At 41.1% G+C, this 24,729-nt stretch overlaps 1 protein-coding gene across 7 annotated transcripts in view; it reads right to left on the bottom strand.

The window, feature by feature from the left end:
• LOC121292611 (girdin-like) overlaps positions 1-24,729 on the bottom strand; it is a 334,505-nt gene that overhangs the window by 4,763 nt on the left and 305,013 nt on the right. For 3 of the 7 annotated variants that reach the window (XM_041214804.1, XM_041214830.1, XM_041214813.1), the window contains exons 28-31: positions 17,359-17,433; positions 11,616-11,696; positions 10,678-10,955; positions 4,290-4,773 (exon numbers count right to left, since the gene is read on the bottom strand). In XM_041214804.1, coding sequence (XP_041070738.1) covers positions 4,290-4,773; positions 10,678-10,955; positions 11,616-11,696; positions 17,359-17,433 — 918 coding nt within the window. The remainder of the gene's footprint in view (positions 1-4,289; positions 4,774-10,677; positions 10,956-11,615; positions 11,697-17,358; positions 17,434-24,729) is intronic. The other 4 variants (XM_041214822.1, XM_041214840.1, XM_041214848.1 and 1 more) reach the window with 4 other exon arrangements.

The raw sequence follows: 24,729 nt of genomic DNA, 5'->3' as shown, positions 1-24,729 counted from the left end.
TGCACAAGGTGAAACATGCATAATATTACACCATCAGTTTGCATAGGTTTAAACAAGCAAGATTTTTTTTTATTAAATTGACATTACAAATACACAGATTATATATAACCTTCAATGCTAACTTATTCTTTCTTTTCTACATAAGGGATAACGACCACATAACTCTAGTATCAAATTTATTGAAACAAAATAAAAAGACACTAGCAATGATCTTTTAAAACCAGCTCCACCCAAACCAAGAAGTCCTCTGATGGATACAATACCAGAAATTTAAATAGGAGGACAACAGCTTTCATCAGGATCTTCATAATCATTAAATTAATACCATCTGTGTGGATATGTTGGAGCATTTGAAACTTGGAAAAACGCTGATTTTTCTTTTATAAATTTAGAAACTACATATTTAGAACTAAATCAATTTTCTAGTTTTTTTTAATTAGCTTAGTTTAATTGAAATATTTCAATGAACACTAGGTAGTCTTTAATTTGTTAACAAAACCCTATGATACAATTCTTACACATTACACTGGTTTCTTAATGAAGTAAACATGCACATTGCATATTTTAATTACCAGGGTAATTTGTTGTTATTTAGATTGACAATAGTCAAACATTTTAAAATATGAACTGTCCTTTATATGATAAAATGCCTTTGATTATCTATAAGAAATAAATCAAGCTTTTCAAAGGTGTACAATTCTACACATCTGATTTTTCTGAGGGCTTCTTAAAAAAATTACATTTTAACATTTTTATTTATAATTATCTTGACAGGAACTCTTCAAGCATTTTAGTGACCAGAACACAACATTAAGTAATGATAATTAAACTTTGTTAGCACATCCACTGAAACTAAATAAGATACAAAGCTAATACTTATTTAACTTCATAATTCTGCCAATTTTAATTCATTAGTGGATGGAGGGGTAGGAGGCTGCTGTTGATTCTTATCCCTCTTACCATTTAATAGTCAAATGCCAAACTAAGTTTTATTATATAAGGTATGATACTGTAATCAAGTATTGATCACTTAATGCCATGTGATTTTATGTCCTGTTATCTTAACTGCTCTTTTATCAAATATTATGGTGTCTTTATCCAATTTAGCTTGCATTCAAGAAGTGTAATAGCACCAAATAATAGAAATCTAAAATCAATTCATGACTATGATTTTGGGACTTAATCTCACCTTGTAACTGTACTATTAATGTTCTTCTAATAGAGCAGATTCTAAATATTAAAGAATTGCTGTAATACTCAATAATTGCACAGTGAAACTGTCATAACTATTTCGATTTGTGAAGGGCTTGTTTTTAATTAGAAATGAAATTCAAACAGCACAACCAGAATGTGGGTAATTTGGCAAACAGCTAAATTTGGCCCAATGCAAAGAGCTTGTTTTATTTTGGGCTGATGTTTCCTTTTAAAATGTTGAGTATATCAAGCCAAGTGATGTTGGAGCTAGGATTGGAGCTGCTGGTCATCTCAAGTATCATCATGCATTACTTTGTCAAGTACAACATGATAAAACATGAGGCGAATTTGTCAATTTTGTCTTAAGCTACTTCAGAAAAGTACCCCTTCAAGGCCAGATACATCTTTTCATTTTCTCATATCGGTCTAGTTTGTTAGTCTCATGCAATTTGTGGTGAATTTGTGGTAATGCCATGGTACAAATCTAACTAGTAACATGACAAGCTCATTTCAGACCTTTTACATCTAAGACTTTCATGCCATCAGTTTGGGGACCATTCAAATTTATATTGGAAGTAAAAGGACAATGTGCTAACCAATTACATCACTAGTTCCCTTTCGATCCCTCAACAAAACAAAATTGAAAGATCATTCCATGTAATAAGAAACTTAATACCCATCTAAGTGTGCATACCAGTACTTTTCACTTGCTGTTCAAAATTTCTCCGTTAGCGTGTAATTACTTGCTTAATGGTGAACAACTTCAGAGAAAGGAACAGAAAAAAACTGTAGGCCTACAAGCCACTTGGTTTGCAAGAATCCCAAAATATAGATATATTGATTATTCAAGAGGTCCAAGGTTCTAAGTACTGAAACAAAATAGTACACCAATTATACAAGAAAAGTCATGTTTTGAAATTTTAGGAAGAGTTAAACATTTCTTTAAATTGAAGCTTCATTGCCCAGCAATTGTCATATTTTTTTCAATAAGTATATATTTTTCACAAATAATAGTGAAAGCTTATAAATAGTGCTTATTTGTACATTTCACTTATTTTTCTGACTCAGCAACCTTGCAGAAAGATAATATAGTGATTAAGTGAAAGCACAACTAATGATTTCACAAATTAAAGTACCAATATGTTTCATGTCCAATGGAAAAATAAAATGGACAACAGTGTAGTACTTGGAAGTGTTAGCATTTTAATGTCTGAAATCTGATTATGGTTTTGATCAGTATACAAAAGCAAGGTAAGCCTTGCAGGTATGTTTTTCATTAGCTTCAGTTTATATTTTGTGTAGGTCAATGTAAGTAAATGGTACAGTTTCATTATCAAACAGTGCTTCGTACTTTGTTATTGAATCATATGGTAAAATATGAAATTTCAAGTAAAACTAAAAGCTGCTTGTTTGAAGTAAAAGTTTTTTTTTTAATAACAGGGTTATTTTTGTTTAATTCCCCCCACCCAAGGTTCCTTCAAGACTTCTTTGACTCCAACTCCACTCCCTAATTTGCCTACCCCTTTATAAGAAATAATTTGAGCCTCACTTTGCACCTCCCTATGATGACCCAGTTAAAATTAATAACTTGCCACATGGAGGGTCATAAATGCAGCATGGGTCATATTGATACTATAATTTGTGAAATCATCAGCTGTGCTTTCACTTAATCACTACAATATCTTTCTGCAAGGTTGTTGAGACAGAAAAATAAGTGAAATGTACAAATGTGCACTATTTATAAACTTCCACTATTAATGCCAAAAAGGAGAATTGGCTAGTATGTTTTACAAAATGATTGAAGTAGTTAGACACAGATTGATATACTTCATATTTCAAAAATGTATGACTGTGCAAAAATTGTTGCAGTATTCAAGAACCTTTTGATAGAGTGCTGAAGACCATACCAACTTAGAAACAACCATTACGATGATATTTCCTTCTTGTTAAAATGGAGCTAACTTTCTATTTAGGACCTGTTATATATTTAAGAAACAGTCAAGAAAATGTTGAACAAAAGACGTGCTCAAAAAAAATTGTGAAACTTAAATCTAAAGTAGATTCAGTCAAAAATTAAAAGGATCAAATCCAAAAACCACAGCAGTTAAATTTTACAACAAAACAAAAGGTATATGTATATTAAGTTATTTATGAAAGTAAGATTAGTTTTATGCATGCTAAGATTTCAAAACAAATGTTATGAATGCACACAATTTCAGACAGGAAACCCGTGTGGTTTAACTTATGAATGTGCCAACATCAGCAAAGGAAGGTTGCATATATACATGGCTACACAAGGATTAATTTGATTTCTGTACTCTTGACAAACGAGTTTACCCCAATACCCTTTTTCCTACTGATTACATATATTAGCTGTTGCCATTTGGGCTATTTGGTTCTTTAGATACTTGTTGCTCTTATTATTACTATTTTTAAATCTGCAAACTCAATCATATGGTATCACCACAGATAATGGCAAATCATTTAAACACATCCATATTCATACCATACTGTCTGCTTGTCTTCTGACATTATTGAAGGGGATACAGAAACATTCATGCTTTCTTCTGTACATTCACTAGTGGGGGATTTATCACTAATAAGAGGCGAATTTAACTCACTATTATCCTGATTCTCAAACTTAAATAGTTCAGTAGATTTTGAAACTATGACTCTCTGATCCTCCTCTGGAGACCGAATTGTTTTAATTGGCGACACCATAGCAATATCAGTTGGTCGTGCTATTGGCAACCTACTGATATTATCAATGGAATTAGTGGTTAAATTGAATGAGGAAGGATGAACATTAGTATAGGAACCCATTCCAACTGGGTCAGGTTCGGCAATCATGGAGTCAGATATAACACTTAGCCCTAGGGATAAGGCCGATTTTGAAATGGTTTGGCCTTTTCCATCATTTGCAGCAACACAAAAAACCCTCTTGGTGTTTGTAGGATTATAGTCAAAATCTAGTGACTGACCATGGCCATAAAGCCTGGTTAATTGAGATTTTGGCAAATTAGGTGCTGCTTGAATCTGGTGAGCTACATGCTGAAGAAAAGGGGGATGGTGGTGATGATCTGCTTGGTACTCACTGGGTAAAGTCTGAGTGCTTGTTACCACCTTGCCTGGAGAAGAATCTATCGACACAGGTGCTCTATTATCTCTCGACATGAATTCATGAATGCTCGTTCTTCGATTCGATCCCTCTGCTGTAGAGATCACATGACTTGCACGGGGTAGAGTAGAAGTGGTGGAGTCTGTTTGGAATGGTCGCTGTGGCACAAGTGGTAGTTCGTAGGCAGACACAGTCTTTCCTTGGTTTAAAATGATTGGTTCCATTGGGGTGCTTGTAACACCAGTATGGTCTGATTTTCGCAGACTTGGCCACACATACTGTTCAGGCTTTTGCAGTTTCCCAGTGGAAGAGGCTGCAGTTTCTCTTCCAATAGCTGATCTGACAGTAGCACCATTATTGATAAGGTCCTGGTTCAATTTCTCAGTTCCAACTAGTTCAGGCAGATCTGTGATTTTTGTGAAAACATCTTCTAAAAAATTTTCATGGCCTGTAGAACGTACCTGTGCAAAAAAAAAGTTTGAATAAATGAATCAGTTTTAAATATATTTATAGATTTTTCTCATGCTATTTTGATTCTCTTGTCATCTAAAATGCAGTAAACTCTTGATTGCAGCCTTTTCCATAGCTGCTATAAATGCCATTTGTGATTCTTTATCTAAAAATCTCAATTTGAATATTGAGAATCTCATCTTTCCTTCATGTAGTTTGATAAATTGGGTTCCATTCTGTGTGGCAACTCATTAATTTGATTCACAGCTGATCAAACATTCAGGTACATACACGCCAGCAATCAACTTTTTAAAGCTGGTAGTCAGCATTTCAACCAACATAACAGCTTGTTAGCTTAATAAATAAAATATGGGTGGGAATTTCCTTGGATTTTTCTCCTACTTCAGCACTTAACGAAACTTCCACTGTAGCAGAAGCAGCTCTGAGGAAATTCCTGGCCTGTGCCTTTCCCCCCACACTGTGTTTGCAGGTTGTCAGTATTAAGAAATCAGATCTGTTGAATGGCAGGATGAGGGCTGTTAAAGCAGTTAAGAAACAACTTTCTGTGCCTACTAGTTGCGTGGAAAGTAAAGCAGAAAAATTTGATGAGCTGAGTTACAGTTAAAGACATGCATATATATTGGTTGTCTCCAAAGTAGTTGCACATGAAAGTAAGCTGTTACAAAAAAGATCAGTTGCCATTGATTTTGTCACAAAGAAGGTGGTCCCTGTTGTGAATTCAATAACAGCCTTATTTGAAAACACTGCATTTGCAAGGTTCAAAGTTTGAAACTAAAATAGAAGTGGTGATAAATTTTGCTATGTTTAAAAATTACACAGACATTTGAGCACTGAACCTAGGAAACATACCTTGAAAAGGATACCGCACAGAATACCAGAATAATAGTTAAATTATGAGGATGGATTGGATAAACTTGGCTTGTATTTCCTCGAGTTTTGACAATTGAAAGGTGATCCAACTGAATTGTTTAAAATGATCAAGGAATTTTTTACAATAGCTGCAGAAAAACTATTTCCTTTGGCGAGGAAATCTTGAGCAAGCAGGCATTACTTTCAAAATAGAGTCAGGTCATTTAGGAATGAAATCAGGAAATATTTTCCACACAAAGAGTTTAGTTGGAAATACAGAGTTCTCTCTCTCCAAAAATGTTGGATCAACTGAAATTTTCAAGACTGAGATCAACAGATTTTTGTTAGGTAAGGATGTCAGTGGATATGGAACAAAGTGGGTAAATGGAATTGAGGTACATAGTAGCCATGATCTATATGAGTGGCAAAACAGGCTTAAGGGATTGAATGCAATGTTTTCTCTAAGCTGTGGAACCATACAGCAACCTGGAAGCTCCCCAGCAGGTTGAACACAAATCAGCCCTTTCAGTTACCATGCAATAATGTAAAGGTCCTGCACATTTAAATGAAATTACCTGGAAAAACTCAGCAGGTCTGGCAGCATCGGCGGAGAAGAAAAGAGTTGACATTTCGAGTCCTTATGACCCTTCGACAGAACTTGAGTTCGAGTCCAAGAAAGAGTTGAAATATAAGCTGGTTTAAGGTGTGTGGGGGGGTGGCGGAGAGAGAGAGAGAAGTGGAGGGGTTGGTGTGGTTGTAGGGACAAACAAGCAGTGATAGAAGCAGATCATCAAAAGATGTCAACAACAATAGAACAAAAGAACACAGGTGTTAAAGTTGGTGATATTATCTAAACGAATGTGCTAATTAAGAATGGATGGTAGGGCACTCAAGGTATAGCTCTAGTGGGGGTGGGAGAGCATAAAAGATTTTAAAATATTTAAAAATAATGGAAATAGGTGGGAAAAGAAAAATCTATATAATTTATTGGAAAAAAACAAAAGGAAGGGGGAAGCAGAAAGGGATGGGGATGGGGGAGGGAGCTCAAGACCTAAAGTTGTTGAATTCAATATTCAGTCCAGAAGGCTGTAAAGTGCCTAGTCGGAAGATGAGGTGTTGTTCCTCCAGTTTGCGTTGGGCTTCACTGGAACAATGCAGCAAGCCAAGGACAGACACGTGGGCAAGAGAGCAGGGTGGAGTGTTAAAATGGCAAGCGACAGGGAGGTTTGGGTCATTCTTGCGGACAGACCGCAGGTGTTCTGCAAAGCGGTCGCCCAGTTTACATTTGGTCTCTCCAATGTAGAGGAGACCAAATTGGGATCAACGAATGCAGTAGACTAAGTTGGGGGAAATGCAAGTGAAATGCTGCTTCACTTGAAAGGAGTGTTTGGGCCCTTGGACGGTGAGGAGAGAGGAAGTGAAGGGGCAGGTGTTGCATCTTTTGCGTGGGCATGGGGTGGTGCCATAGGAGGGGGTTGAGGAGTAGGGGGTGATGGAGGAGTGGACCAGGGTGTCCTGGAGGGAGCAATCCCTGCGGAATGCCGATAGGGGGGGTGAAGGGAAGATGTGTTTGGTGGTGGCATCATGCTGGAGTCGGCGGAAATGGCGGAGGATGATCCTTTGAATGCGGAGGCTGGTGGGGTGATAAGTGAGGACAAGGGGGACCCTATCATGTTTCTGGGAGGGAGGAGAAGGCGTGAGGGCGGGTGCGCGGGAGATGGGCCGAACACGGTTGAGGGCCCTGTCAACGACCATGGGTGGAAAACCTCGGTTAAGGAAGAAGGAGGACATGTCAGAGGAACTGTTTTTGAAGGTAGCATCATCGGAACAGATGCGACGGAGGCGAAGGAACTGAGAGAATGGGATGGAGTCCTTACAGGAAGCGGGGTGTGAGGAGCTGTAGTCGAGGTCGCTGTGGGAGTCGGTGGGTTTGTAATGGATATTGGTGGACAGTCTATCACCAGAGATTGAGACAGAGAGGTCAAGGAAGGGAAGGGAAGGGGAGTGTCAGAGATGGACCACGTGAAAATGATGGAGGGGTGGAGATTGGAAGCAAAATTAATACAATTTTCCAAGTCCCGACGAGAGCATGAAGCAGCACCGAAGTAATCATCGATGTACTGGAGAAAGAGTTGTGGAAGGGGGCCGGAGTAGGACTGGAACAAGGAATGTTCCACATACCCCATAAAGAGCAAGGCACAGCTGGGGCCCATGCAGGTACCCATAACCACACCTTTTATTTGGAGGAAGTGAGAGGAGTTGAAGGAGAAATTGTTCAGCGTGAGAACAAGTTCAGCCAGACGGAGGAGAGTAGTGATGGATGAGGATTGTTCGGGCCTCTGTTCGAGGAAGAAGTTAAGGGCCCTCAGACCATCCTGGTGGGGGATGGAGGTGTAGAGGGATTGGACGTCCATGGTGAAGAGGAATCGGTTGGGGCCAGGGAACTGGAAATTGTTGATGTGACGTACAACTCTTTCTCCGGTACATCGATGATTACTTTGGTGCTGCTTCATGCTCTCGTCGGGACTTGGAAAAATGTATTAATTTTGCTTCCAATCTCCACCCCTCCATCATTTTCACATGGTCCATCTCTGACACTTCCCTTCCCTTCCTTGACCTCTCTGTCCCAATCTCTGGTGATAGACTGTCCACCAATATCCATTACAAACCCATCGACTCCCACAGCTACCTCGACCACAGCTCTTCACACCCCGCTTCCTGTAAGGACTCCATCCCATTCTCTCAGTTCCTTCGCCTCCGTCGCATCTGTTCCGATGATGCTATCTTCAAAAACAGTTCCTCTGACATGTCCTCCTTCTTCCTTAACCGAGGTTTTCCACCCACGGTCGTTGACAGGGCCCTCAACTGTGTCCGGCCCATCTCCCGCGCATCCGCCCTCACGCTTTCTCCTCCCTCCCAGAAACATGATAGGGTCCCCCTTGTCCTCACTTATCACCCCACCAGCCTCCGCATTCAAAGGATCATCCTCCGCCATTTCCGCCAACTCCAGCATGATGCCACCCCCAAACACATCTTCCCTTCAGCCCCCCTATCGGCATTCCGTAGGGATTGCTCCCTCCGGGACACCCTGGTCCACTCCTCCATCACCCCCTACTCCTCATCCCCCTCCTATGGCACCACCCCATGCCCACGCAAAAGATGCAACACCTGCCCCTTCACTTCCTCTCTCCTCACCGTCCAAGGGCCCAAACACTCCTTTCAAGTGAAGCAGCATTTCACTTGCATTTCCCCCAACTTAGTCTACTGCATTCGTTGCTCCCAATGTGGTCTCCTCTACATTGGAGAGACCAAACGTAAACTGGGCGACCGCTTTGCAGAACACCTGCAGTCTGACCGCAAGAATGACCCAAACCTCCCTGTTGCTTGCCATTTTAACACTCCACCCTGCTCTCTTGCCCACATGTCTGTCCTTGGCTTGCTGCATTGTTCCAGTGAAGCCCAACGCAAACCGGAGGAACAACACCTCATTTTCCGACTAGGCACTTTACAGCCTTCTGGACTGAATATTGAATTCAACAACTTTAGGTCTTGAGCTCCATCCCCTATCCCCACCCCCTTTCTGCTTCCCCCTTCCTTTTGTTTTTTTCCAATAAATTATATAGATTTTTCTTTTCCCACCTATTTCCATTATTTTTAAATATTTTAAAATCTTTTATGCTCTCCCCACCCCCACTAGAGCTATACCTTGAGTGCCCTACCATCCATTCTTAATTAGCACATTTGTTTAGATAATATCACCAACTTTAACACCTATGTGTTCTTTTGTTTTATTGTTGGTGACATCTTTTGATGATCTGCTTCTATCACTGCTTGTTTGTCCCTACAACCATACCAACCCCCTCCACTTCTCTCCCCCCCACCCCCCCCCCCCCCCCCCCCCCACACCTTAAACCAGCTTATATTTCAACTCTTTCTTGGACTTGAACTCAAGTTCTGTCGAAGGGTCATGAGGACTCGAAACGTCAACTCTTTTCTTCTCCGCCGATGCTGCCAGACCTGCTGAGTTTTTCCAGGCAATTCTGTTTTTGTTTTGGATTTCCAGCATCCGCAGTTTTTTTGTTTTTATTTTTACATTTAAATGAATTGGTCCTGCATAACAAAAGAATTTAAAGGGGATGTTAGCTGAATGGCCTAATCCTGTTCCTATATTCCATCTATCTGCACACAATTCTGCTCCATAATGCTTATTCTTGCAAACCATCCTTTTATGCAATTTAAAAAAAAACTAAATGGCAACGTGCATTTTTATCTCTCCAACAATGAACCATTTTGACATGTTTAAAAGAGCAATATAGGCTAGCAATTTCCATTGGTATTCACATAGATTAATGCTTTCACAGTCTACTGTTTTAATGGCAGTTTTAATCCAGTAATTTTAAATGGACAGTTTCCCTCCTGCGATTTCTGCTAATGAAGCAAGCGGATGGCATTTGTTGTTGGCGTGTACCCAGTGTCTGGATTTAAATGAGATGGGAGGTCAAAAAACCATGACTCCTGCCTAAGGTTGCTCATTGCTGGGGGTGCCTGAAGAAAGCTGATGCAAGAGCTTGCTTTGGGACCCCTGTGAAGTGAATGGTCTCCAGGGATTCCAGAAGCAGACCAAAGATGTTTGTGGTAAGGCAAAAGATTTTCTTTTAAGCTCCCACCCAGAAAATCTGAGCGCTTGTGACTTGTAGCTGTGCTTTAATTTCTCCAGCATGTTGTGGCACAAGGCCAAGGGCTTGGGTAGCCCTAAGCCATGCAAATGGCCCGGGGTACTAATGCACACAATGCACCTACCTCAGGTGATCATAGAGAAAATTAGCCCCTTCACAACAAAAGAGAAAGAGTGGGAGAGAGAGAACATGAACAAAAATGTCCCAGAAATTTAGGGGAGGAGGAAGGGGAAGAGGAGCGAATATATTACATGGTTCCATCTCAAGATAATCTGAACAAGGTATATCTCTCTAGTAAGATATACCAGCTCTCATATTGGTAAATGGGAAACAATTGATGAAGAAATGATATAACTGGCATGGACTAACCTGTGAGGATTGGTTTACGTTGCTCTCTTCCAGAAACTGTTGTAAAGTAACTATTTCACTTCCAGGCGATGTGGCTTTATTTCTTTGCTGAGAATGAGTTTGAACATCATCAGATCTAGATTCTTTGTTTTGGAGGGATTGCTTGTATTTTTCTACATTTTGTGTATGATGACTATATGAAAGGCTGCTGCTCAACAATACCCGATCATCATAAACTGGACCATATTCTCCACTGCTGTGACTTTGGGACCTACTGTGGCTGCCATTAACTGCACCTGCTTAGAGTAAAAGACATCAGCATGTAAAACCTAGCCTTATCAACTATCAGCAATGAAATAATGCTAAGCATAGGAAAAAAAACTCTTATTTCTGTGTGACCAGAATAAAATCCATCAAATCATTGGTGGATTAGACCATTTGACTTGATATCATATCTGCATACATAAAGAAGATTATATTATATATTAAGTCAGAAGATGATAGCAATAGGTACCAAATTACAACAATTCAAGCCTATTATACTAACATAATATAATTGCAAAAAGCAATACAATGCTACCAGAAAATAGGAATCGGTGTTATTTTTAGTCTTTTGGCAAGAGGAGTCATATTTCAAAAAGATGCTACAGCTTAACAATAAATGCAACAGAAAACAAGCAGAGAACCTGTCCATGTTAGTTTGCAGATTCAACATACAAATAATAGCACTAACATAAAACAGGCATTAAATCAAGCAGAAGAGAGGAGTGCTATTTTCTGTCTATTCCAATTTTTAAACCAAAGTATACATGAAAATATTCTGAATCATGCAAAAAAATGTTCATCCCAGGAAACACTCATTGCATTTCAGCACGCAGCCTGAATGAAAAATAAGAAACGTGAACACAATACCAGTACTAAAATGGAAATGATTTGAAAAAGAATCAGCCAAGGCATACCTTTTACATCATGAGCTGAGGCATTATTATTGTTATTGCTACTGGATGTCCTGCTACTATCAAGGCTGGCTGGTCTGGAAGCTAAATGGAAATTGGGAGAAGCATGAGACAAAAATGAGCAGAGGTCACTTTACCTTGACCAGAGAAACAGCTGAGGCAGCGATGCATGCAGTATGCCATAGGCTGAGCATGCCCAAGGTCAGAAAAGAGTTGTGCCTTACAGATCAGAAAGCCAAGAATTTTTGAGGCAGTCCAATTGGACACTTTGGAACACAGCACTACAGGAAAAGCAGATAAACAGCAACATAAGGGAGTGGACTGGACATAAATAAAACAGTAGACCTCTCAGGGCAATAGTAATAGTGGAAAGTCAGGCTATTTCATGCCGAAAACATATGCAGAATAGAACATGCAGGAAAATGAGTGTGATAGTATGACTTACAACAAATGTGACAAGGTATTCTGCACATTGTAGAGCTGTCAAGAGCAGAAGGAGCTGGAGTGTATCCACAATAATTATTCTTTAACCCTTCTTGCCCAAATAGAAACAAGTTCATATGTTAGTATCCAAAAATTCATAATTGCAGCTACCACCAGTGTTTACTGCTTTTTTTTCAGTCAGGCTTTCATAATTTTTCATTTAAAAAAATTGTTGGCTCTTAAAGAAATATATATTGAATGAATATAAACTTGCATGTACACACAATGAGAAGTGCACTTTTTTGTAATTTGACTATATTTTCTCCTCCATCTCTTCCCAACTTTTGGCTAGATCCAAATGCCCAAATCAAAACCATAAACCATCCAGACAGTGAATGTCTCCAATGCTGTCCCTTCACTGACCTGCCAAAAGGCCCGTCTTAAACAGCTTTTGCTTCTTAAACAAATTACTTACCCAATGAAAATTTGAAAGTAAGAGTTAGTTGAGATTGGGATTTGTACTGTGGTGTCTTAACTATAGAAGAAGCCTGCTTACTAGAAAAACCCAAGTAGCATCAGCTAAATCTATTAAGTGTCATAGGGCACAAAGTTCTTACTGAACCACTTCTATTATATTCTTTCCCCATCTTTCAGTATTGTCTATTTAGTTCTGATAGTATTAGAGGAGTAAGGAATGTGTTTATTATTTGCAGTGGAACAACAGGAAGAATTAATTTTTGCAATTGCAGAATGTATGTTTGAAGATAAACAGAAGTTGAAGCATTTTGTTTGTTCCACTGGCTTCTGATATAGATTTCTTGTACAGGTGACGCTAACTCTGAAGCATACTGTCTGAAGTTGATAACTGCAAAGATCTGTTTTTTTACCTCAGCAAATTTACACTGGATATACCATTAGTCCGACCAGATCTATGCTTTAAGAGCTGGTAGTATCAGTAGCATATTACGTGATTTTAAAAGCATAAAATAAGCCTGAATTTTCATGCAGATGGAGAGGCTCTCTGTCTTTGTGAAAAAGGCATTGGAGGCCAGAGTCTGGCACTCACCAATTTTGCAGGTATGGAATGGGGACAGATCAAACTTTGGGTATCCGTGGTTCACAAAGGCAGCTACACATGTTAAAAGTACAGCTGCCTTCAGTCTGATCTGATTTTTGCAAGGAGAGAGCAGAAAATATGACATAAGGCTTGGCAGGTGAAGGTCTAAACTTAGCTTAGGTCTTTGGAAAGGTGGGATACCCTTCTGGAGAAGAAGGGTACAATTCTGGATGTGGTCCCAGGGCACCTTTGAGAAACTTCTGGATCGTTAAAAATTGACATGAATGTACGTACAAAGTAGATAAATTCATTAGAATTATCAAGCGAATTGGAACTGTCAAAAGGAGCTGCCAAAGCTTTTAAATCTCCTGCAGCATTGAACAAAATCAGTGCTTGCTATTTCGCTCTGTAAGTTGATTTAAGCCTGAAGGCTACCAATACAGGATTAGTGCTGCATGATTGATTTCACAACCTACCATTATCAGAGTGCCTGTAAGTTCACAGTTTGATTGACAGCTCCAATTGTTTATAAAAACTTTGAAGTGGGACTATGCAGCGAATTCATCAATAGACATTTAAAAACTTTATTTAATCCCATCATGTGTTCTGAGCTCTGCCCATGGTGGATACTGGGTGAATTAGCATGGAGGGTGCAAAAACAAAGGGTGGTGGGTAGGGGCATGGGTTGGCACTGTTGGCATAGTGGCTATAAAGGACCAAGGGGGCTGGGTGGAGGGGCATAAGTTGCCATGGAGGGTATGAAGAGCCATGGAGCATGGGTGGAGGTACATGGGTTCGCACTGGAGGGTCTGAGGGTGGGGGGGGGGAGAGGGGGGCGGTGAACCTATACCACAGGGACTGCAGCAATTCAAGAAGGCAGTGCACCATCACCTTCCCACGGGCAATTAGGGATGGGCAATAAATGCTGGCCTAGCCAGCGAAGCCCACATCCTGGGAATGAATAAAAGAAAACAGCGGGTATGAAGGGCCATGTGAGGTAGGTGGGGGCCATGAGATGGCATGGGGGTCATGAGGGGTGAATGTTGGAGGACTTTTTTTTTCATTTTTTTCATAGCTGGGACAAAGTGCCCGACTACCGGAGGGGGGCCTTTTGCCCAGCCTGCCTCTGCAGCAGGCAGTCCATGTGGTTGCCTACGAACTCTTTCTGGGGGCACAACTCCCATCAAACCCGGTCCCTGATAGAAGCATTATTCTATTAAATTGGAAACAGCCTGCCCCACCGTCTTTGGATATGTGATCTTAGCAGGATCTTAAACTTGAGAAAATAAAGTACACTATAAGAGGCTCCACTGATGGATTTTATGTAGTTTAGCAACATTTCTCAGATTATTTTGAGGAACTACAGCTCTCTACTTTCATATAACTGACCCTAATTAGGTTGTATATACTATATCATGTGAAACTATATCTAGCCAATGATTGTTGTTGATTTAATTTTTTTTTGGGGGCTTGGGAGGGTTTTTAACCCTTTCTTCTTCCTCCAGTTTCTCCTTTCCTTTCCCCTTTCTTTCTCTTCCAAATGTAAGTGTATTAAATTATTGCTGTACTGTAAGCTATTTTTTTGTACTGTTACTCATTATGATTATTGTTAAAACTTAAACAGAAATAAAAAAACCCGGTCCCCGAAATGAAATTTGAATTTCTGGGGCACTTTTTCAGGAGTCGGGCCCAAGGGGCCGAGAATTTTCATGACTCTGCACACCCAACACGACAGTGAAAATTCAGACCACAGTCATGGTAGCTAAGTAAGGAGCCACGTTGGATCTTCGAGGTGTCAGACAACTGACAGGAACAGGATTTGTTGTCCGAAATGTAACCTTGGAAGTTAGGCCAAAAAAAGAGCTTGTGCAATAAATGGCAAAGAAAAATAAGAGTTCCTAAGGAGTAATCTTTGATCTGCAAATGATGCAGAAAGTCAGATGTGTGTGCAGATCATATGATTTTCATGAAGAGTGGGGAACTCAATCCAGTGCTAAAGAAATTTCAAGCTTTTGAAAAGAAACTCAACATCTGCTAGGCACAAATCAGGAGTGTGATGGGATACTCTTTGCTTGCCTGGATGAGTGCAGTTTCAACAACACTCAAGAAGCTTGACACCATCCAGGATAAAGCAACCCACTTGATTGGCACCTCTTCCACAAACATTCACTCTCTCCACCACCAATGAACAGTGGCAGTGGTGTGTACCATCTACAAGATGCACTGCAGAAACTCACCAAGGCACCTTAAGCAGCATCTTCCAAACCTATGACCACTACCATCTAGAAAGATAAGGGCAGCAGATACATGGGAACACAACAGTGAAGTTCCCCTCTAACCACTCACCATCCTAACTTGGAAATATGCTGCCATTCCTTCACTGTCACTGGGACAAAATTCTGGAACTCCCTTCCCAACAGCACTATGGGTGTACCTACACCACAGGGACTGCGTTCAAGAAGGCAACTCCACCACCTTCTCAGGGGAATTAGGGAAGGGCAATAAATGCTGGCCTAGCCAACGACGCCCACATCCCGTGAATGAATTTTTAAAAAATTATTCTATATCTAAAACTATCAGTTGAACTTTAACTCACCTATAAGTAGCTTGAATAAGACAAAATACATCTTGGGTGTTTGCAAAGAGCTAGTAAGGTTGGTACAGAAGAGTAGCAACAACTCAGTTTTAGATATATCAGGAAGCTAGAACAATTAGGGGTGAGAAATGGAAGCATAATTTTACATTCAAGTTGGTAAGTGGGTCTGTTTATTGACTTGAGAGTTTAAAAGTAATTTATCATTGAAATTCAACAGGGCTTGGCCTTGGGTTTGGAAAGCTAAAGAATTAGAAGTGGGCAAAGTGAGACACTGGGCAGAAACTTGTGCAGGCAATGGGAGTTTCAGCTGCTGGCTGACAGCCAGTGAGGGCCCTGTGTCATCTCTTTTCAGGAGGGCCCACCACATCACGTGCCAATCAGGCACACATGGATCCCAGGCCGAGGCAGTGGCTACTCCTGACACAGCACCCACCCGAGACCTAGAATCGTTATGGGTGAAGGTGGGATGGGGTCACGGGATGGGGGGAGTCAGTAGCAAGTGTTGCAGGGTGGCTCTCAATGGGTTCTCCACTTTCTGGTGCTGGATCCCTCGATAAGGCACTGAACATCTTTGAACAAGGGACCCACTGGGAGCCCACAAGCAGGGTTTGCCTGTTGTGCTTCCCCATGTTCAGGCCCGCAACCCCCCCCCCCCCACCAACGACTGGGTTAATACCCATGGCCCTGTCATAGTGGACATGAGCCTCTGGCTCTGATGGTCCTGTAGTCTGCCGTTTCCATTGTTCATCGGCTTACGGCAAGATTGTTGGAGGTGGGAACTGCTGACCCTCATTTGCAAGCTTGTTCCTGGTCTTGTTTTCAAACTCGTACCCATGGGACCAGGAGAATTCTACCCTATGTTCCATCAGGAGGCACTTGGCTAAAATATTAGAAAAACCTAAATATAACAAAGAAATCATAAATTCTCTGACCACGAGTAGTACCTGTATAAAATGGCATTGTACAAAATATTAGAATTATTTTCTAAATATACTGATACTTCAACTACAGAGTTAATTAAATAAGCAATATCTAAATTATTTCTATAATCTATGTGAACAGTTTATGTAATTAAGGAGTTATGACCGATGTAGCTTTCTGGTTACAAAATAAATAAAAAATTGAATGGTTATGAGATAAGCTATTAAGATACGTTAATTTAAATTGAGGCCAAAGTTTTCCAGTCTTGCCAGTGGTGGGCATTGTCGCAGGTGGAAAATTTGGAGAGCGGCCTTTTTATGTCTTGCCCGCGATGATGCCCACCGCTGCCAGGATCAGAAAATCCTGCTCTGAATAATTTAGTTTAAAATTTAGTGCTGTTTTTATATTCAATCTTTGAGTTCATATACTGTCATAGCTTACACTTGCTACAGAAAACAGAAGTACCCAGCACTCTTGACCATTTTGAATCTGAACTGATATGTTAAATGGTTGATGTTTAGTAGAAATAGACGTCAAAATAAAATACATGAAGCTTGCCAAATTCTCAGTAAAGTAATTCAGCAGGAAAGAATGATGAAGATATAAAAACAAAAAAAACTATGGAGCAGCAGAAAAGTTCATTAAAAAAAAGCCATTATGTTCATGTCAAATGCAAGGCAAGCATAAAAAAGGCCAAATGTAACAAATGCAGCTAATGTTTGAACACTGTGTACCTGAATAATATTTACCTCGACTTCTTGATCCAGTGCTGGAATTGTCAAAATTAGGGCTATGAGATAGTAAATCTTCATTTGAAGCAACACCTGGGGAATTACATTTTTAGTGAGTAATAAAAAAGACATCTTATCTAAAATAGTTTCAGTATATATTTTGCTATTTATTGTAAAATATACATTTTATGATATTAATGAGGGAGGTGCAGATCTGTCATTGCAACTTTTGCTGATCTGCATGTTCATTTAACTTAATTTAATCCCATTGAGAAGAGACAGAGAAAACAATGACAAGCAACTTCACTGCATGTCTGTGTATGTTAAGAAGGGGAGGCTTGGTGGGGGGGGGGGGGGGTGTGCAGTGAGGGAAGGTGCAAGGAAGAGAGGATTGGAAACCCAGAACAAGTCCATTCAAGATGCTTCTGTACATCTTTCAGTGGAGGGAAGGAATATAGCACTGGGAACCTCCTTAAAAATTTACAGTCAATTTAGCAAATCAGTAGCGGCAGAAACCAAAATAACATATAGCAGTGGGTGGGCATCATTACTGCAGGGCTGTGTCGGGTCCGTGGGTGGTCATGTCGGGAGGTTAAGCCTTTCAGGGTGGGGAATACTATGTGGGGGTAGATGCCTGGGGAGGGTTGGGGATGTGCAGGGGTGCGATCTCTCTTTTTACAATAGTTACCCAGAAGTTAGAAGAGGTTTTAATTCTTCTAACTTTTTCTGAATAGCTATTTTTGTAACACAGCCAGAACCATCCAAGGTTTGTGGTTTAATTCGCATTTTCGGATGGTTCCCACGGCAGGACAATTGCCCAGAGGAAGACTCACTTCTGGACAATTGCCATGCAAATCCTTAACTTTGAGGTTCTGAGAGGGGATCCCCAGCGCATCTTTGGGGTACCCCCAAAATTTTACGCTGGGGAGCTCAGGAGTTATGGCCCAATGAGTACGGGTCTAGAAGGAAACACATTCAAGAAACTTGAGGGGGAACAGAGATTGGAGATGAGACAGTTGTTTACTAAGAGGTTTTCTGAGGAGGGAAGTGATGACAATGATTTTTGAAACAAAGGGGGATTTTGACTGGGGAAATAGAACCAGTTACAATGCCAGATAGCACAGGGCCCAGTTAGAGAAGTTGGGTGATCAGCATTTTAGTGGAAGTAAGGTTGAGGAAGTAGTATATGAGGAGTTCAGTTTGGGCATGGCAGCAAATGGGAAAGAAATTAGAGTTTTGGGGTTGATGATGTGCATGGGGAAAAGGTGGAGTGGGGGAGGGTGTGGTGGAAGTAGCAGAGGCAGCTGAATGCAAAGTATTTAAATTGGTGACAAATAAATCCATGAAATTGTTTCACTTGTTGTGAGGGTTGATGAGGCAGGGGAAAGGAATTTAATGAGGCAGTTGTTAGTGCAAAAAATAAACTGTGGATTATCTTTGCTCTCCAGGACGTTACTAGTTTGCAGTTTTAACAGAGAAGAGTAAGGCCCAGTACAGCTTGATGTGATCCAACCACACCTAACATTGAATAACTATCCCAGTTGTGTGTCAGATATGCTTAAGTTGATGCCCATTGGATCTGAGGAAGCAAGGATGGTGGATGAGTGACAGTAAAGGTTTTGCTGGGGATAAGGACGTCAGGTTTCGGATTGTTCTGGATGAATTATCTAAGATGGATGGCTCACTTCATCATTATCTTATGAACTTGTAGCTTCAGTAGTGCTTCTCCCACTTGCATCCTCTTTCAAACGCTGGATCCATTCATTAGTACCTGTTGTTACAGATATTCTAATAACCAATGGAGGAAGATGGGGATGGGTGGCGGATGTTTGTAATTTTGATTTTGGGTAATAGTGTAAAAGGAGCAATATTGATGCAGCCATATGCTATACATCTCTCCCGTTTTCCATTTACATTGACTTCAAAGTCAAAATTATTTCCATCATGTGTTATGGCAGTCTCTGTCCAATTCCCCAACAGGATGAGACCTGAGGAAACCGGCTTAGACTGGGACTGAAGTTATTCATCGCAGCATTCAAAGCACTCCTGAACAAAAGCTGGGCCTGATGAGACCAGACTGTGCACAGTATTCTAAGTCTGGTCTAACCAAGGGCTCTATATATGTTTAATGCAACTTCTCTGCTTTTCAATTCTATTGGTCCAGGGATGGGTCCCACTGCTTCCTTTGGATTTTTATGGCCTTGCTAACCTCTGATGACTTCTAATGATTTCTGAATCCGCAGCCCTGGGTTCCTTTATTTCTTTCCCATAGTTATACTTCTTGCCAGTTACTGCCATATTCTACTTTCTCCCTTTTCATTAGTTTTTCAGTCATGTTACGAACAGGTGAGAAGGGGTGAACTCGTTCCCCTCTATTCAACCTCCTCAGTTGGTTGCAAAGGTTTAAGGTTCTTTTCCACAAGGATATACCTTTTCCAAATCAGAATGCATTTAACTGTGAGCAATAAGGAATCAATCAAACAAGGTTTCCTTGAGTCAACGAAAGAGCAAATTTATTAACCACTAACCTCAAGTGAAATAATAAAAACTCGATGCCAAGCATTCGGCCCTCATGCAGTCATTCGGGCACACACACACACACACACAGAAATCTGAAATAAAAGGAGTTAGAGTCCAACAAAAAAGAAAGGTAAAAGAATAAACGGTCAAGTGTCCTGTTCTTGAGACGTAGATTTTAAAATCTGCGGCCGATTTGGGTTAGCTGGTTTCTTGGAAGTGGTCAGATGTAGATATTGCAATTATTACAAAATCTTAGTTTGTTGGTAGGTTTCTGGTCGAGATGGCTTCTTGAACCAGGTGACACTCTCATTCCAAAAGGGAGAGAGGGAGAAAGAGCAGCCTTTGGCCTGTTTCCTCTGCTGAAGACTTTCTTGGCACCGCCTGTGCAATGTGCAATCTCTCTAGGGGCTGGGCAGCCTTGCCTTGAAATACTTCATCCACATATTTCCAAGAGGTTTTCGGTGTGTGTGTGTGTCTGTGGCAGCCACTGTTTTCAATATCCTATACTTTGCATTTTAATGTCTCTTCCTTAAGACAATTGTGAGCTTCGATGAGTGTCTGGTTTTAGGAAATGTCCCCTTCTTCGCATGTCTGAGGGTGATGTGTTTGTTTCCCACCTGCACCTTGGAATGTGGCCTTGCATTTTTAAGCAGTTTGCTCTGTTTCAGTTCAAATCATAAAACTTCCAGTCAACTGTAAGTTTGAAAATCATATTTTAAAATCTAAAGGGGCATGGCATCATAATTATCATCCTTTGCTGGTTTCTAAAACTTTTCCAATCTTCAACCTACCATTAATCTTCACAACACTGACTGGGATTTTCTGGCCCTGATGCAGCGGGTTTCACCGTGGCGGATGTGGCAAGCCATTCAAATTTCCGTTGACTTTGGTAGGACCAGAAATTCCTGCCCACTGCTTGCCTTTTCTTTCAATTTTCTTCTTGTAGTTTCTTTCTCAATGGAATATGTCTTTTTTGAGAATTCTGGAATAGCTTCTTAAACGTCTAACACTGCTTATTTACCTTCTTACCTTTCAATCTATTTTCTCAGTCCACTTTAGCCAACTCTGTCTTCATAAATTTAAATAAAAGCAATTACAAAGGTAAGACAATAATTTCATACCGTCAAACTGAATATGAAATTTTATCATGTTATGATTATTCTTCTCTACAGGATGCTTTACCATGAGATAATTAATTAATCCTGCCTCATTACACATTACCAGATCTAAAATAGCCAGTTCCCTGGTTGATTCCACAATGTATTGTTCTAAGAAACTGCCTGAATACACGCTACCTTTGCCAATTTGGTTTGTCCAATCTACAAGAAGATTGAAGTCTTCCATGATGACTGGAATACCTTCTTACAAACTCCTGTTATTTGTTGGTTTATACTCCGTCCTACAAAGTAGCAATTGTTAAGCGATCTAAAGACTATTACCATTAGTGACTCCTTTCCCTTACTATTCCTAATTTCCACTCAAACTGAGTCTACATCTTGATCTTCTAAGGCAAGATCATTTCTTACCACTGTACTTATCTCATACTTAATTAACAGAGCTATCCCACTTCCTTTTCATTTCTGCCTACCCTTCTGAAATATTAAGTACCCTTGAATATTCAGTTCCCTGCCTTGGTCACCTTGCAACCATGCCTCCCGAATGGCTTTCACAGAATCTCACAGTGAAGAGGCCCTTCGGCCCATCGAGTCAGTACTGACATGTGAGAAACACCTGACTACCTACCTAATCCCATTTACCAGCACTTGGCCCAAAGCCTTGAATGTTATGATGTGCCAAGTGCTCATCCAGGTACTTTTTAAAGGATGTGAGGCAACCCACCTCCACCATCCTCCCAGGCAGCGCATTCCAGACCCTCACCACCCTCTGGGTAAAAAAGTTTTTCCTCACAACCCCCCTAAACCTCTTGCCCCTCACCTTGAACTTATATCCCCTTGTGACTGACCCTTCAACTAAGGGGAACAGCTGCTCCCTATCCACCCTGTCCATGCCCCTCAATCTTGCACACCTCGATCAGGTCGCCCCTCAGTCTTCTCTGCTCCAACGAAAACAACCCAAGTCTATCCAACCTCTCTTCATAACTTAAATGTTTCATCCCAGGCAACATCCTGGTGAATCTCCTCTGAACTCCTTCCAGTGCAATCACATCTTTCCTATAATGTGGCGACCAGAGCTGCACACAGTACTCCAGCTATGGCCTCAACAAGGTTCTATACAGCTCCATCATTTCCCGACTTTTGTAATCTATGCCTCGATTGATAAAGGCAAGTGTCCCTTATGCCTCTTTCACCATCCCACTAACATGTCCCTCTGCCTTCAGAGATCTATGGACACACATGCCAAGGTCCCTTTCTCAGAATTTCCCAGTGTCATGCCATTCATTGAATACTTCCTTGTCAAATTACTCTTCCCAAAGTGTATCACCTCACACTTTTCAGGGTTAAATTCCATCTACCACTTATCTGCCTATTTGACCATCCCGCCTATATCTTCCTGTAGCCCAAGACACTCAGCTCACTGTTAACCACCCGGCCAATCTTTGTGTCATCCGCAAACTTACTAATCCTACCCTCAACATAGTCATCTATGTCGTTTACATAACTGACGAATAATAGGGGACCCAGCACAGATCCCTGTGGTACGCCACTGGACACTGGCTTCCAGTCACTAAAGCATCCTTCTGTCATCACCCTCTGTCTCCTACAACTAAGCCAATTTTGAATCCACCTTATCAAATTACCCTGTATCCCATGTGCATTTGACTTCTTTTTAAGTCTCCCATGTGGGACCTTGTCAAAGGCTTTGCTGAAATCCATAAAAAATACATCAACTGCACTAGCCTCATCTACACACCTGGTAACCTCCTCAAAAAGTTCAATCAAATTTGTTAGGCATGACCTCCCTCTGACAAAGCCATGCTGACTATCCCTCATTAAACCTTGCCTCTCCAAGTGGAGACAGATTCTCTCCAATAGTTTCCTGCCACCGACTTGAGACTCACTGGCCTGTAGTTCCCTGGCTTATCTCTACAACTCTTCTTAAATAGCGGAACCACATTAGCTGCTCTCCAGTCCTCTGGCACCTCCCCTGTGGCCAGAGAGGAATTAAAAATTTGGGTCAGAGCTCCTGCGATCTCCTCCCTTGCTTCCCCGAGCAGTCTGGGACACAAATCATTTGGACCTGGAGATTGTCCACAGTTAAACCTGCCAACACCTCCAATACCTTGTCACTCCCTATATCAATTTGCTCAAGAACCTCGCAGTCTCTCTCCCTGAATTCGATACCTTCATCCTCATTCTCTTGGGTGAACACAGATGTGAAGTATTCATTCAACACTCTACTAATGTCCTCTGGCTCTACCCACAGATTGACCCAATGGTCCCTAATGGGCCCTACTCTTTCCCTAGTTATCCTCTTCCCATTGATATACTTATAGAATATCTTGGGATTTTCCTTACTTTTACCAACCAGAGCTTTCTCATTTCCACTATTTGCTCTCCAAATTGCTTTAAGTTCCACCCTGCACTTTCTGTACTCCACTAATGCCTCCGCTGATTTGCTTCCCTTGTACCTGCTAAAAGCCTCTCTTTTCCTTCTCATCGTATCCTGAATATCTCTGGTCATCCATGGTTATCTGGGCTTGTTACTCCTTTCTATCACCCTAGAGCCTGTACCCTCCCTATTTTCCTTTTGAACACCCCCCACTGCTCCTCTGTAGAATTCCCCACAAGTAGCTGTTCCCAGTCTACCTTGGCCAGGTCCTGCCTTATTTTACTAAAATCTGCTCTTCCCCCAATCTAAAACATTTTTTTGCAACTTGTCTACTTCTTTGTCCATAACAAGCTTAAATTGTACCATGTTGTGATTGCTATCACTAAAATGCGCCCCCACCGCCACCTCAGCCACCTGTCTGGCTTCATTCCCCAGAATTAGGTCCAGCACTGCGCCGTCCCTTGTTGGACCCTCTACATATTGACCTAAAAAGTTCTCCTGTACACATTTCAGGAAATCCACTCCATCCAAGCCCTTAACGTTATGCCTATCCCAATTAATGTTGGGAAAGTTGAAATTACCTAATATAATTACCCTATTGTTATTGTTTTTACACACCTCCGCAAATTGTGCACATATTTGCTCCTCAATTTCCCACTAATTGGGGGTCTATAATAAACACCTAACAATATGGCTGCCCCTTTTTTATTCTTAATCTCAACCCACAAAGCTTCATTCCATACCCCCTCCAAGATATCATCTCTCCTTACTGCAGTAACTGACTCCTTAACTAGTAATGTAATGCCTCCTCCTCTTTTACTCCCTCCCCTGTATTGCCTGAAGATTCTATATCCTGGAATGTTGAGCGGCCAATCCTGCCCCTGCCTCAACCACGACTCAGTGATGGCTACTATATCACAATTCCATGTGTCAATCCTCACCCTTAACTCATCCGTTTTACCCGTAATACTCCTGCATTAAAGTAGAGGCCATCCAGCCTTGCCTTGAAACTTAATGCAGCTGCACTCCCTCTGACTTGATTGTTTTACTGTATTATGTGTCCCTGCCCCCTGCCGATTAGTTTAAACTCCTCCCGACAGCACTAGCAAACCTGCCCGCAAGGATGTTAGCCCTGCTCTGGTTCAGATGTAGTCTGTCCTGCTTGTACAGGTCCCACCTTCCCCAGAAACAGTCTCAGTGATCCAGGAATCTAAAACCCTCCCTCCTGCACCAATTCTTAAGCCTCGTATTCATCTGCGCTATTCTCCCATTTTTGAGCTTGCTAGCACATGGCACTGGGAGTAATCCAGAGATTACAACCAGAGAGGTCTTGCTTTTTAGTCTACTGCCTAACTCCCT

The sequence above is a fragment of the Carcharodon carcharias genome, chromosome 2, assembly GCF_017639515.1.
Source record: "Carcharodon carcharias isolate sCarCar2 chromosome 2, sCarCar2.pri, whole genome shotgun sequence".
Lineage (NCBI taxonomy): Eukaryota > Metazoa > Chordata > Chondrichthyes > Lamniformes > Lamnidae > Carcharodon > Carcharodon carcharias.
This window is presented reverse-complemented; position numbering and strand designations above follow the sequence as displayed.